Source organism: Coptis chinensis, chromosome 7 (assembly GCF_015680905.1).
Source record: "Coptis chinensis isolate HL-2020 chromosome 7, ASM1568090v1, whole genome shotgun sequence".
NCBI lineage: Eukaryota > Viridiplantae > Streptophyta > Magnoliopsida > Ranunculales > Ranunculaceae > Coptis > Coptis chinensis.
In genome coordinates, this window is record NC_141462.1 from 83,039,776 (window position 1) to 83,053,118 (window position 13,343).

Genomic DNA, 13,343 nt, shown 5'->3' on the forward strand with positions numbered 1-13,343 from the left:
ACAATTCAATATCTATAAATTTGATATTTGCTACATTATGGAAACTAAAAGCGATCGGATACCGATAGTAAACTAGCGTCTTGAAAATCTACCCTTTACAAATAAGTTTTTCCTTCCATTTGTAGGCCTAAGTGGAGGCCTCTGGCTCATGTGGACACCAAATATTATTTTAAAATTTGTTTTTTCCTCTCAAAACATTATTCATGCTGAGATCTTTTTTCCTAATCACCCGTCCACTCTTTTTGTCTCTTTTATTTATGGTCCGCCACAACCAAAAGATAGATTTTTTTTTTTAATTTTTTAATTTTTTAATTTTTTTATATATATATTTTTTTAAGCTCATACATCATCATCAACAAAGTTGAAGATATCTAATTATAAGGACCTAAAATATTGTGAAATTAGACTATGCGCGTTGGGCCCATAATATCTGTAGAACAGAGTCATTGCAGTTCTATCATAGCCGAACAGTCATAGAGATAAACATGTTACTCCGACCCCTAACCATGAACAGTAAATGTCTCATGGCAGTTAGCAAGATTGAAGGAATGCAGGGAGCTGACTCTTTGGATTGAATCAGTTACTGAGATTTTGTTGAAATGTTACGAGATTCCAATACTGTCAGAGTATTTCTTTCTGGTATGTACCGAAAGGTTCGAGATTTTGAACCAACAGTAGTGACTACCAGTCAAACGTTGAAAACACGCAACTACTTTTTGTCTACTTCTCTCACTAACCAAAAATTGGTCGAGGCAAAACCCGAAATGTGTAAAACCCTCTGATAGTGGTACTCAAAGATATTAATGAAGGATGTCGAGATCGTTGGTTCTTGTTTTACTACTTTTGATACTCATAGTCACATCTCAATTTGAATGGAAAGAACAAACTGTGAATGAATTTGAAGCAACTCCAAGTGTTTCCAACAAGCAGCACCTCTATTCATATAGACAAGAAGCTGTTAAAGAAAAGGTAATCATAAAGTCTTTACTACTTAAAAAAATTATAATTTTTTTTTTTTTTTTTTTAAATATTGAACTTCTCACTTCTAGAATGTTTCTGACGAAATGCCAAGGTTGATGAGCGTTCTGAAAACTATTTGAAATTCAGTGGGATCAAATTCTCCACTCCGTACTCCTACTCCTTGGTTTAGTATCGACTATCGACATTAAGGTTTGGATAGGGATGTCTAGGACAATCCTTAAATTATATGTACTTTTGTTCAAACACACAGTATCCTTTTTAGACGAGATAATTTTTTATTTTTTATTTTTTTTTTGAAGAAGTAAATTATATATAGGTTTGTTCAAACATTCACATTATAGCCACATTTTTGACATACAAATGAATTAAAGGCCTAGTTTTTTTGTGGAGATGATCTCCCACCATGAATATCATTCTCACAAAAATCATAATATTTGGATATGTCTAACCATGTAAAAATTAGTGTTCATTTGTGTTCATTTTTGAATTTTTCATCTAACGGTCTAAAAGTTTTGTGAGCATGTTCTAATGTTAGACTTCTTTAAATGAGCTGAATTTTTGTGAGCATGTTCTCCATGGTGGGGAGATCATATCTACAAAAAATCAGCCCTTAATTCAACTTTTAAGTCTATGATTTTGCTTGGATTAATTTACAATGTGGCTATAATGTGCGCATAAGAATGTGGCTCTATCCCTCCCCATATATATATATAAACCATATAATAGCAATAATTACAATATAGGATATCCTACTAAGAACCGAAAAACAAAAGACAACAACAAGGAAAAACAAAAATACAACAGTGATTACACATCTTGGAAGATATCCTTCCAAGAAAATGCAAAGGACCTGAATGGTATCTCCTTGAACTCCTTCCACCGCTTGCACCAAATGTGCAACGTCAAGGCTTCTATCCTCGAAATGTTTTCGGTTTCTTTCCAACCATATTCCCTATAGTATCGCAAAGAGAATGATACTCCACAACTTCCTCTTAGTATAAGTGGGGGACCATAGGCTAGACCACATCATCAAAAAATCACAAACAGACCCCGAGGACATACCCAAGAGATTGAAGCAAGTTCCAAATGGCATAATAAAAAGGGCAAAGGATAAAAGTGTGAGGAACAGATTCTCCTGAATCATAGCACAAAGGATAGAAATTAACAATAATCATTTTCCTTTTCTGAAGATTGTCAATAGTTAATATTCTACCCAAAACCGAACACCAAGTGAAGAAAGAAACCTGAGATGGAATTTTAGCATTCCAAATGAAACTCCAAGGATGAACAAGAGATGATAAGATATGAGGTTGGTTAGGTAAGGCAAGGAGAGCTGAATACCAAGATCTAACAGTAAATGTACCTTTGGCATCATGGGCCCAAACCTATTGATCATCTTCGAGAGTGATATAAGGCGGAAACCCTAATCTCGTCATCAAGGTAGCCAAATCATCAATCTCTTAGTCATTGAAAGTTTGTCTGAGATCAGTAACCAGATGATTCTTCTTGTCTAACATGGCATAGAAGTTCCCAACATCCCTACATAAGGCTCTATCTCCATTCCAAACATCCTCCCAAAAGTTGACCCTATCTCCTTTGTTGATTTTATAGGAAATATTTTTCCTATAGTCCTCCACTTATTTCATAATCTCTTTCCACACTCCACACCCATAAGAGATCGTCACATCATGGCTTTCCTACCCAAAAGGACTCAAACCATGCCTGGAGATAATAATTCTCCTCCACAGTCTCTCACTCTCAGTATCGAACCTCCATAACCACTTACTCAAACGGCATGATTCATAAAATGGGTTTTCTTTAAACCAATGCCACCTTGATCCTTAGAAGTACATACTCTATTGCAACTAACAAGATGGTAGTGATGTACCTCCTAGGAATCGCCCCATAAAAATCTCTCGAAATCTTGTCCAACCGCTTAGTAACACTCAATGGTACTCAAAAGAGCAACGTGAAATAAACGGGTAGACTAGACAAAGAGCTTTTAATAAGGACAACTCTACTCCCTTTCGAGAGGTGACACACCTCTCCAAGAAGCCAATTTGTGCTCACATCTCTCTATCACCGGGTCCCAATTAGAAGCAGACCTATTCGCAAACTCGCAATGCTCAAACAAGATAATTTTTCGCCAGTTATAATGTGGGACCACTGATTCCATTTTGCAACCAGTGTTTGATTGCAAATCTCGGTTGGATTATTTACACCATTTACTCCCAAAGTCGGATTTGGAAATTTAACCTCTCCCCCCAATAGAAGTATCGACAATCTGCTTCTTTATAGCCAGGTGATAGAGAAGTTCGATTGGTGCTACAGATCCACAATGGCAAATATTTGAGGAGTTCACTGATGGAGAAGACATACCTGTAATTACAAATGTAAAACAAAATCAATTACAAACAAACAGTAATTAGACAGTCAATTGAAAGAATAGATAATGACTTACTGGATTGAGAGAAGATGACCATTGGTGGGGATGATTTGTTTCAAACACTCGAATCACATGAGCACCGCGTGATATAACCCTAGCTGATGTTTTGTAGTAATTACACAGTCAGACTAAAGTAGACAATTCTGACTTGACATGTAGGCAGTTGCTTAGACAACTCAGCGTTCTGGTTCTGGTGATGGCCGTAAGACTAAAGTGGAGTATTTTTCCAAGTTCATGGCCAATTTAGCATGAAAATAAGTTTGAGGTTCAAAGTGGACAAAGAGATTTGTTGGTCCTTTATGTAATAAAGCCTTAAACTACTGTTACTTCTTCATGGGAGGATGACAAATGGCCAAATACGACCAGCAGCGAAATTTACTTTCTTTTTCAATTTTTTTTAATCCTTCTTTAAAAGTATATAAATTTATCTTTGGATTTTATTTTGGCGATCCATTCCCTAAGATTTTATATAGTTACCAGCCAACCTGGACTCGGCTCTCATTATTCCTGCTAGATATTAAAACCGTAAGGATAGTTCCTAGACATGACTGCTGTACAGCCTGTATGGCACTATCTCTGCCTTTCAAGCCACGGGTTTTCGATTTTTGATGTAAGTATTTCGTTTTTATCTTTTTCATTTTGTTTCATCTTCAAAGGTGTCTGTGGAGTGTGGATCCTTGTACCCGAATAAACTTCTTTTAAAAACCTGGACTGGTATAAGCAACCTGCTATATCTAGTATTTCTTCTTTTGTGCGATGGGTCAAAGTGTATTTAGTGTAAAGTTTGTATTTTAGTTTTGTGTGATACAAGGAGAAGAGGAAGCTGTGAAAGGAACTTGTTTTTTTTTATACTTTCCCTTCTATCTTCTAGAAAAGATCAATGGATATCACAAACGAATAATGGTTAACAAGAACGGAAATGTGTTCGAAGGAGGGTGTGTTTGATTGCACAACCCTGGCAACCCACGTTTTAGTAGAAAATTTACTGACGGTGAGCAATGTGAGAACAGAGAAGCAAAGAAGTACGTAGTGGTTTTCTCGTACTTGCTTAACTTATGTTTTATCCCAAACAAAGTCAGATCTAAATCATTTGGATGGTCAGGGAATGGGCAAACTTTCATACTTGGAAATACATAAAAACTTATGCTAAGAAGTTTCTGTATTAACTGTTAAGTAGGAAATGATTTGGTGGCATTAGTTTGAGCTTTCTCGACTTTAATTGATATCCATTTGCTAGCAGATCCTCATATCTCAAGAGAGGGACATTCAGCGACTCATTGAGCTTGTGCGTGGTCTTCGCGAGCAGTTACAGCAATGTAGAGGCAGTAATGACACCAGAAAGGGTGTTGTAAAACAGTTAACTGAAAATGGAAATGGGCATGATAAGCAAAAGATTTTGGAAGACTGATGGGGATCATTCAGCTGTGTTTATGTGGTAGGTATGTATCAATTGTGGGTCCTCTTACTATCTAAGTTACATTGACACAGATACGTGTGTCTGTATCCTACACGGATATGAAGTGTTTGATATGGCGAAATATAAAAAATTGAGGTATATCACATATTGTATGTCTCTTAGGTCCATTACGCACGGTTTGATACATTATCCGACCGCGAATTATTCTTAAAATATGACGTGTCCATGCAACATAGCTTATTATGGTACTTTTTTTTACATACTAATTAGCTTAACTTTAAGGTTGATGTTAGCCTTGCAAGTATAAAACATCCTAAACCGTCCAACGTGGGTTATCTTATATATAAATCTCTTGAGAAGGATGTTATGCAGAGATGGTGACACTCTATGTATTCATTTATGCATGCATAGAATCTTAAAAAATGCTTTCCAGAAGAACCTTATGATTGGTGAGTTAAGTGGTAGGGCATAATGAGGAAGCGTTTGTCTCACATTACAAATACTGAGTGGGAACAGGATATATAGAGTAATAATCGTGTTCATCTTATTCAAGTAACAATTTGTGCTTTTCTACTAATAGAAAATCTTTCCTTTTAAATAATGACTGATCAAAATAATGATGACAGATTAATTTGTAGTGTAACATAAGCAAAACATAATTTGTTGTTACTAATATTGTAGAGATAGATATAGGTTTTCTAATGCTAAATAAATTATGTTTTTTCTTGCTAGGTTGATCTTTGTATCAAAGCAATTAGATAGATACTTTTTAGTGAAGTACTTTCCATGAATCCATGGAATACGTTTATGAATTTATATTGCAGACATTGTCACCCTCTATTCGACTTTACGTGTTGTTTCTCGTTTTTGTATTTCCTTCCATGTATCTTGATTTTCTTAATTTTCTGGTCAGCACTCAGCAGATCCAATGCTGTAGCCTTAGTAATCAATTATATATATAAAAAAAAAAATACATACTTAATACTTGGTAAGAGTGGTATATCCAATTTTAGGAATGAGTGTTTGTATGTTAGGAGTGGCATACTTTGTAGGCGGATCCTATGATCTTCCTTACCAACCACCCTAATGGAAAAGACAGTACTGATGGTATTCACAACTCCCCTAATTATGCTCTTAGTTATTCAGGACATCTTCAAACCTATTGTTTGTACATGTGGTGCGAGTGGAGTGGAGTCATGTAGAGACGGTTATCCTGAGCTGGATATAGTTTGTAGGAATGCAGAACTATTGCTGGTTACATTCTCATGTTTGTTTGGCTAAAGTTATGCTATTTTAGCTCTTTGTTTTATTTTTTTGATTGGTATTTGAGCTCTTTGTTTGTGGTGCATATAGTCAATGCCTAATTGGTACCTGGAGTTTGTGTTGACTTAAAAAAATTATTGTAGTTACAGGTATGTGGGATTCTCAGATTGCACTAGTCGTCAAGCTAGCATTCTTAAATCTTAAATGGATGGATATCTTCTGCAGTGACCACAAATTTATGTAGTAAACAAATGGTGTCTTTCATATCTTTTCAATTACTTGTAAATATAAGTTTGTGGTGCTGTAAAACGCTTGATATTCTATGTTATGATCACCTTGTGATTTTAGTTTAGCTTGAAACATCAAGTCCGATTGAATATAAATCATCCTTGTTAGGCATATGATGGGGGTAGATTATGCATGACCTCGGTCCTCTGATAGAACTATATATACAGTTAAGTTGAGCCTGTATCCCGTTTTGGCTAAACCACAGATAGAAATTGAGCATGAAACACAAATTTATCTCAAAGCCTATGACTGCAATGGAAATTCAACTATAGTTGTAAGATTTATATTCATGTTGTGTTAAATTTGGTGACAGCAATATGCGAAATCAATTTTACTGAACTAGCAAAGTCAGTAAAACCTTTGGGTGATGATACCAGAGGTCTGGGGCTCGAATCCCGTCACCATCAAAGAGTTACTGATCTCATTTAAAACATACTTACCAAAAAAAAAAAAAAAAAAAATCAATTTTACTGAATTAGTGTGTGTGATCGCTTGCTTGTGCTTTTGGTTGTACGCTCAGTTACTAGTTGATGCAGAAACTATTGACACTGCAGCTAATAATCTGGTTAAAAAGCAGGTGTGGGCTCCTAGTTTCAAGAAACCAGAATATCCTTTTATTGACACTGCAGCTAATAATCTGGTTAAAAAGCAGGTGTGGGCTCTTAGTTTCAAGAAACCAGAATATCCTTTTGGTTACGGCACTGGTTGAGTCTTTGGAATAATGATCCCAAAAGATGAAATGGACGGATTACGTCCATATCCACTGATGCAGACATGCAGTTCTATCTAAAGGTATGAAAACTGAGTTATTTTGATCAGTTGTACGGTTGTATTCTTCTTTCTTCTGTACGTGATCCAAGTTTATGAAGTACTCGAGTTTGATTCTTTGAACAGATACAGCTCAAGTTTTTCCTTCAGAGCACGGCATAGCATGCAAGTATGCTACCAAAACCAAATCCATTAAAACTGAGCAACTTGTAGTGCGTTGAGTTATCAGGTCCATTGGTCCCAACACTCGGTTCGAGTTGCTAATGTATCAGACCTGAACAAGACAGGTTCTGTGATCAACATATTGAATCTAGGTTCCTCTTTTCCTTCACCTTTTGCCGTAAAATATCCTTCATGTAAGATTGCAAGTGTCCCAAGTTTTTTATATGTAGATTGGTTGGAATTTAATCCTTTATTTATACTTTTAACTGAAAAGCATAAAGGAGATGTGCACTATTCTTGGACCATATGATGAAGAATTACCCCTTTTAACAGAAAGTAGATGTTCTAGTGTGTTGGGTCACCGTCCTTTTCAATCTCTCACCGACCATATTCAGTCAATGGCATCTATGTCGTTTCCTTGTGCTACAAAAGTATGTTTTTTTAGCAGTACGTTCTCTGGCCTTCTTATTTTAATGATTGCAATGCATCTGTTTTTCTTACTTGGCAAATTAGAAAATGGAATGCCATCTTAAGACTTCAAATTTAACACACTTTGAATTTTTTTTTAGGGATATGATCATATGACCATCTCAAAAAAAATCAGCTTATTCCAAAATGTCGGTTAAAAGTTTGATTGCATGAAGCCACCCCTAGATCGCTTGCAAACGCATTGTAAAATCTCCTTGTTTACCATGGTTGCAATTCGTAGGATAAGTAAAATTAGACGTGGCTTCAAAGCTTTGTCGTGAATCATAGGGGGCTCCACCGAATATTGATTGTCAAAACTTATCGTACATGAGTTATTGATAATTAGGTCCCCGAGAACCTGGTTTATGTCCACAGAAATCAGAATTTAGCTAGTTACTGGCCATGCCTGGATCACCTGAAATTAGCTCCATATAAAAAGGTGATTCTACCGGGCACTCGTCAAATTAGATTGGGCAACCCTTTCAAAAAAAATAAATTTTATAAGTTTGTCATATTACAAATTTGCCATTAAAGCCCAAGCCCAGCAATCAATTCAATCGGTCTCGCCAAAATGAAACTCTCGGGCCGTTTGGATGTGCACTCAAACGATCCCGTCATGTTGTTTGAGTATACACTCAAACGGCTTGACCACATCGTTTGAGTGTGCATGAAAACGACTCCACCACATCGTTTCAAAGTACACGCACACAGTCTGAGCCTATCGTTTAAAACTTGGCTCTCTGGAATTCCATGAATCGGTCTGAGCATGTTGTTTGAGTGGGTCACATCGTTTGAGTATGTATTTAAACGGTTTGTACATATCGTTTGGGGCTTCTATGGACCGATGTGGTGAAGTCATTTGGACTAAAATAATTGAGAAGTTATAAAAACCAAGGAAATTCCTGATTAACCAATGATTAGCCCGATTAACAAATAAAAATTGATTACATAAACACCAATTACACTTTTCTTATACATATATAAGGCTCTGTTTGCCAGTGTGAATAGAGAGTCCTTATTCAGGAATTGGTGATGTGGCAGTCATGTTTATCTTGTATAGGTGTTTGGTCAGTCTAAATCATGGATACTTTAGTAAGCCTCTTGAATTGCGGGAACACAAAAGTGTGGATAAGCAAATCCAAAGGAAAAACCCAGATTCGCTAAAACATGTTTTCTATCTATGAGAGAGAAAAAAATAATAAGAAGAAAAACACGTCTCTCCTTCTCCCCCTTCTTCTCACTATCTCTTTACGGGAATTTTAGTAATAGAACCATAAATCTTATGTATTTCCTCTTTCTCCGTCTTATTTATTTCTTTTCATTAAATTTTTTTTTTCTTTTATTTTTTTTCTCTAAAAAATAGTGTTTAAATCTTCACATTATTCATCAAATTATGATTTTTCTTTTTTTGGGGATGTTTTTTTGTATAAATCAATTAGGTGTTTATGCATTCAATATTTAATTAGAGTTTTATTCATTTTATTTGTTTTTAAGTTTTTATTTGCAAATTTTGTTTATTGAGGGTTTTTATGGTATCAAAAAGGAGTATATAGGTGTGAATGTCAACCAAACAAGAGCTAAGTAAAACATGTGGATGGGATAAGAAGCAGGACGACAAATAGTTCTTCTCATGACTTATATCACCTAATCATAGTTAAGTAATACAATATCTCTTGACCAAACAGAGCCTAAACACACGAGAACACTTTTCTTATAATACAAATCATTAATCGATCGTAATTGTACAATAATTTATTTAAACAATTATCTGCAAAATTGAATTAGTAATGATTAATTATCAACACATCCCAATTGAATTAGGAAAATTGAAATCCGATTTAAAAAATTGGGTTAAGAAAAACACAATTAGTTACTCCAATACAATTACATGCACTCTGCAATATTTATTTGTTATGACATAGTATCTATATAACCAAGTTAAAACATGTAATCAAGCATGCCAAAATCTAAAATAATAATTTGTTTTATATCTAAACTTGTTATTTATTTTTATTTTTTCCAATTGTGAATCATAAACTAGTTTGGGGTTTGGAGTTTGGGGTTCAGGGTTTACAAATTTCGTACCAACATATTTCACTTAATTACGAAATAATATTTTGTTTTATATCTAAACTTGTTATTTTTTAATTTTATTTTTCAAATTGTGAATCATAAACTAGTTTGGGGGTTTGGGGTTTGGGGTTTAGGGTTTACAAATATCATACCGACATATATATATATATATATTTTTTAATTTCAAACATATTTCACTAAATTATCCAAATCTAAAATAATAATTTGTTTTATATCTAAACTTGTTATTTTCTATTTTTTTTTTCAATTGTAAATAATAAAATAGTTTGGGGTTTAGGGTTTACAAACATATTTCACTCAATAATTTGAAATATATCAAAATTTCAAATTCCTCTATATAGAATACTCAAGTTTCTCATTTACTCCTCCTTACTCTTTTTTTTCATCAAAATCCTTACTCCGGCGATCCTTACATAGAATACTCAAGTTTCTCTACATACTCAAGTTTATCTACATATTAGAATACTCAAGTTTCTCTAAATGGAACATAAAGATGAAGAAGAAGCATTTGAGGTAATGTTTGAGGTGCAACAACAAATTAGAGAAGGAGAAAATAGAAGATATGTTGAAAGTGAAGAAGTGGAACAATATGTTGAAGGTGAAGGTGAAAAATTTGAAGATGCGACTAGTCGAGTAAATGAGATGCCGAGAAATCGTCGACGACAAAGTGCAAACCTAAATAATGAGGTAACACTTGATTAGAATGAATACAAAACACATGATTGATTGAATGAATGCAAAACACTTGAATGAATGCAAAACCCTAGGCTAAACGACATGGCTGGGTCGTTTGGGGACATTATGGAACGACATGGCTGGGTCGTTTGGAGACACTATAGAACAACATGGCTGGGTCATTTGGACCCTATATGGAACTGCATGGCTGGGTCGTTTGGACTAAATTTAGTTAGAAGTTCATTTTTTTGTGACTTTGAAATCCCTCATTACCTAAATGCAAATTGTTTGAGACTCTTGTTTTATTTTTCTATATGCAGGATTCTTTGCCGCTATCCGGGAACCGATCCTCTGTAAACTTGAATGACGTAGATTGTCAACCAATTTTAAGTGATGCAACAGAAATTTTTACTACGGAAGAGGTATGATTGTGTAGGCATTGATTTCATATATATATTTTTTTAATTTTCTAAATGTAATTTTATTAGTGTATTAATAATAGTTGTTGTTTTTTTATGTGTTTAGGTCTTTCATACACGTAGCGAGGCAATCGGTTGGGCAACTGCTAAAGGAAAACAAGTTAATGTTGTTATGGTCATTGAAAAGTCGGAGTGTACCAAGGGAAACCGAGTAGCAAGATTGAATTTGGCTTGCGAGTGCTCGGGTGTGTATCAGTCACACAAGAAGGAAGGCGAAGGGAGGGCTAATAAGAGAAGGTCGGGAACCAATAAATCGGGATGTTCATTTAAGTTAAAGGTGTTTTCATTAATCGACACTTTGCCGATAGTTGGAAAATAGAAGTTAGAAATGGTATTCACAACCATGTATTGGCGAAGACCCTTGAAGGACATGCATTTGCTACTCGTCTGACCGTTCCAGAGTTTGAGTACTTGTCAGAGATGAGTAAGTGTGGAATAAAGCCTAAACAAATTTTGGATTCCATCAAGAATAGGTATTATGAAAACATATCTAGTATATCCCAAGTCTACATTACAAGGCAGAAGGTGAGGAAATTGGATATGAATGACCTCACACAATTGTAGAGATTGTGTGAGTTGTTAGCAAAATAACATTATTTTGAGGAGTTGAGACAGGATGAGAATACCGAGGAGATAACGGGGTTGTTATGGGCCCATCCAGAAGGTGTTAAGTTGGCTCGGATTTTTCCAACAGTTTTCATGTTAGATGCTACCTACAAAACTAACAGGTATCGATGGCCTTTCGTACAGTTTGTTGGGGTGAGTTAAACGTGGAAGTCTTTTACCGTGTGTCAGGTGTTGTTTCAGTCTGAAACAACAGTCAACTATGAGTGGGCCCTACGTCATTTTAGTGGCTTGCTTTGTGACATAAGCCCATCCGTGATCGTGTCTGACAGGGACTTGGCCCTGATGAGTGCCGCTGACAAAGTTTTCCCTAACACACACAAGCATCTATGTAGATGGCATATCGCTACGTGCGTCCTTTCAAAATGTTACAATATTTTTCCAACTACAGAACTTGTAGAGAAGGCCCAGTTCTTGTGGAACACTGTAGTCAAATCGAAGACAGAGGTTAATTTCTAGCGTAGATGGGATGCTTTGGAAAAATATTACAGGGTTGAGTACTCCAATTTTGTTAGTTATTTGCGAGAGACTTGGTTTCCTCACAGGGATTGATTCGTATGTTGTTGGACTGACCAACACATTCACTTTGGGAGTACAACGACCAATAGAGTTGAAGGGTCTCATGCTCAGGTGAAGCGTGTACTACGGAATGCAAACTGTCATGATTTTTTGAGTATGTTTAGTTTAATCCACCCGATTCTAGAGATCCAGATGTCCAAGATTAGAGCTACCTTCGAGAGAAGTATGATTGTAACTCAGCACCATCACTGGATTCCTTTGTTTCGTGAACTCAGAGGCCTTGTCTCATGCAAGTGTTTGGACTTGCTATTTGAAGAAATAGATACCCGCGTAAAGCGTGTTAAAGATGGAGAGATCAGGTGTTGATGCTATTTGCGCACGAGCCATGGACTGCCATGTGCTCATGAATTAATTGAGTTTGAAGAGCAAGAGCGGTCCATCCCTTTGACTGCTATCGACCCCTTTTGGAAAACATTGTCTGTTTCTCCCAATGTGTCAGTGGGTGTTGGTCCTAATGTTACACCTTCGATGGACTTGTTTATGAATAGGTTTGCATTAGTTTCTGAAAATGAGCAGAGGGTTACGATTAGGAAGCTTATGGAGATTGTTGTACCAGAAAGTACATGGCTAGTACCGCCTCATGAGGAAGCAAAAACCAAAGGTCGGTCGAAAGGTAGCTGCAGCAGAAAGCTTCCAACTGGAGATGAGAACTCTTCAAAGCAAGATCCATCTCATTTTGAACATTCTCAACGTGACTATGAAGAGTGGGTCTCATCACAACCAAACACTACGCCCACCAAAAACACTCACACCACACCAAGAAAGAAGCCTTCTCCAAAAATACCAACCCAAAACACCCACACCACACCAACAAATAAGCCTTCTCCAAAAACACCAAAAACAACTACACCAAGAAATAAGCCTTCTAAAAAAACACCAAAAACAACCACACCAAGAAATAAGCCTTCTCCAAAACAGCCACACCACAAAATGTGAGAAATGGGTTAGACTTTGGAAAGACGAGGGGTCCTAAGGATTATGGGTTGGATATTCCTGAAGAAATGCATAAATACATTGTTAGAGTCCATGACCCTGTTGGCGATGGCAAGCTGGTTATAGAGCTTTCTGCATTGCATTAGGAAGAAGTCAAGAAGAATGG

At 36.0% G+C, this 13,343-nt stretch overlaps 1 protein-coding gene across 2 annotated transcripts; it reads left to right on the plus strand.

Moving 5' to 3' along the window:
- Window positions 1-711: 711 nt before the first annotated feature.
- Window positions 712-7,661, plus strand: LOC147489403 (uncharacterized). 2 transcript variants are annotated; one of them, XR_015201126.1, is made up of 4 exons: window positions 712-969; window positions 4,668-4,866; window positions 6,973-7,187; window positions 7,290-7,661. XR_015201126.1 is itself a non-coding variant. In XM_086570866.1 (3 exons), the coding sequence occupies exons 1-2, from the start codon at window positions 811-813 to the stop codon at window positions 4,833-4,835; spliced, it is 327 nt and encodes a 108-aa protein (XP_086426992.1). In that variant the 5' UTR covers window positions 713-810; the 3' UTR covers window positions 4,836-4,866; window positions 6,251-6,467. The 2 variants fall into 2 exon arrangements, 1 of the variants encoding a protein (XP_086426992.1); XM_086570866.1 differs by lacking the exons at window positions 6,973-7,187; window positions 7,290-7,661 and adding an exon at window positions 6,251-6,467 and having other exon boundaries at window positions 713-969.
- Window positions 7,662-13,343: the final 5,682 nt, after the last annotated feature.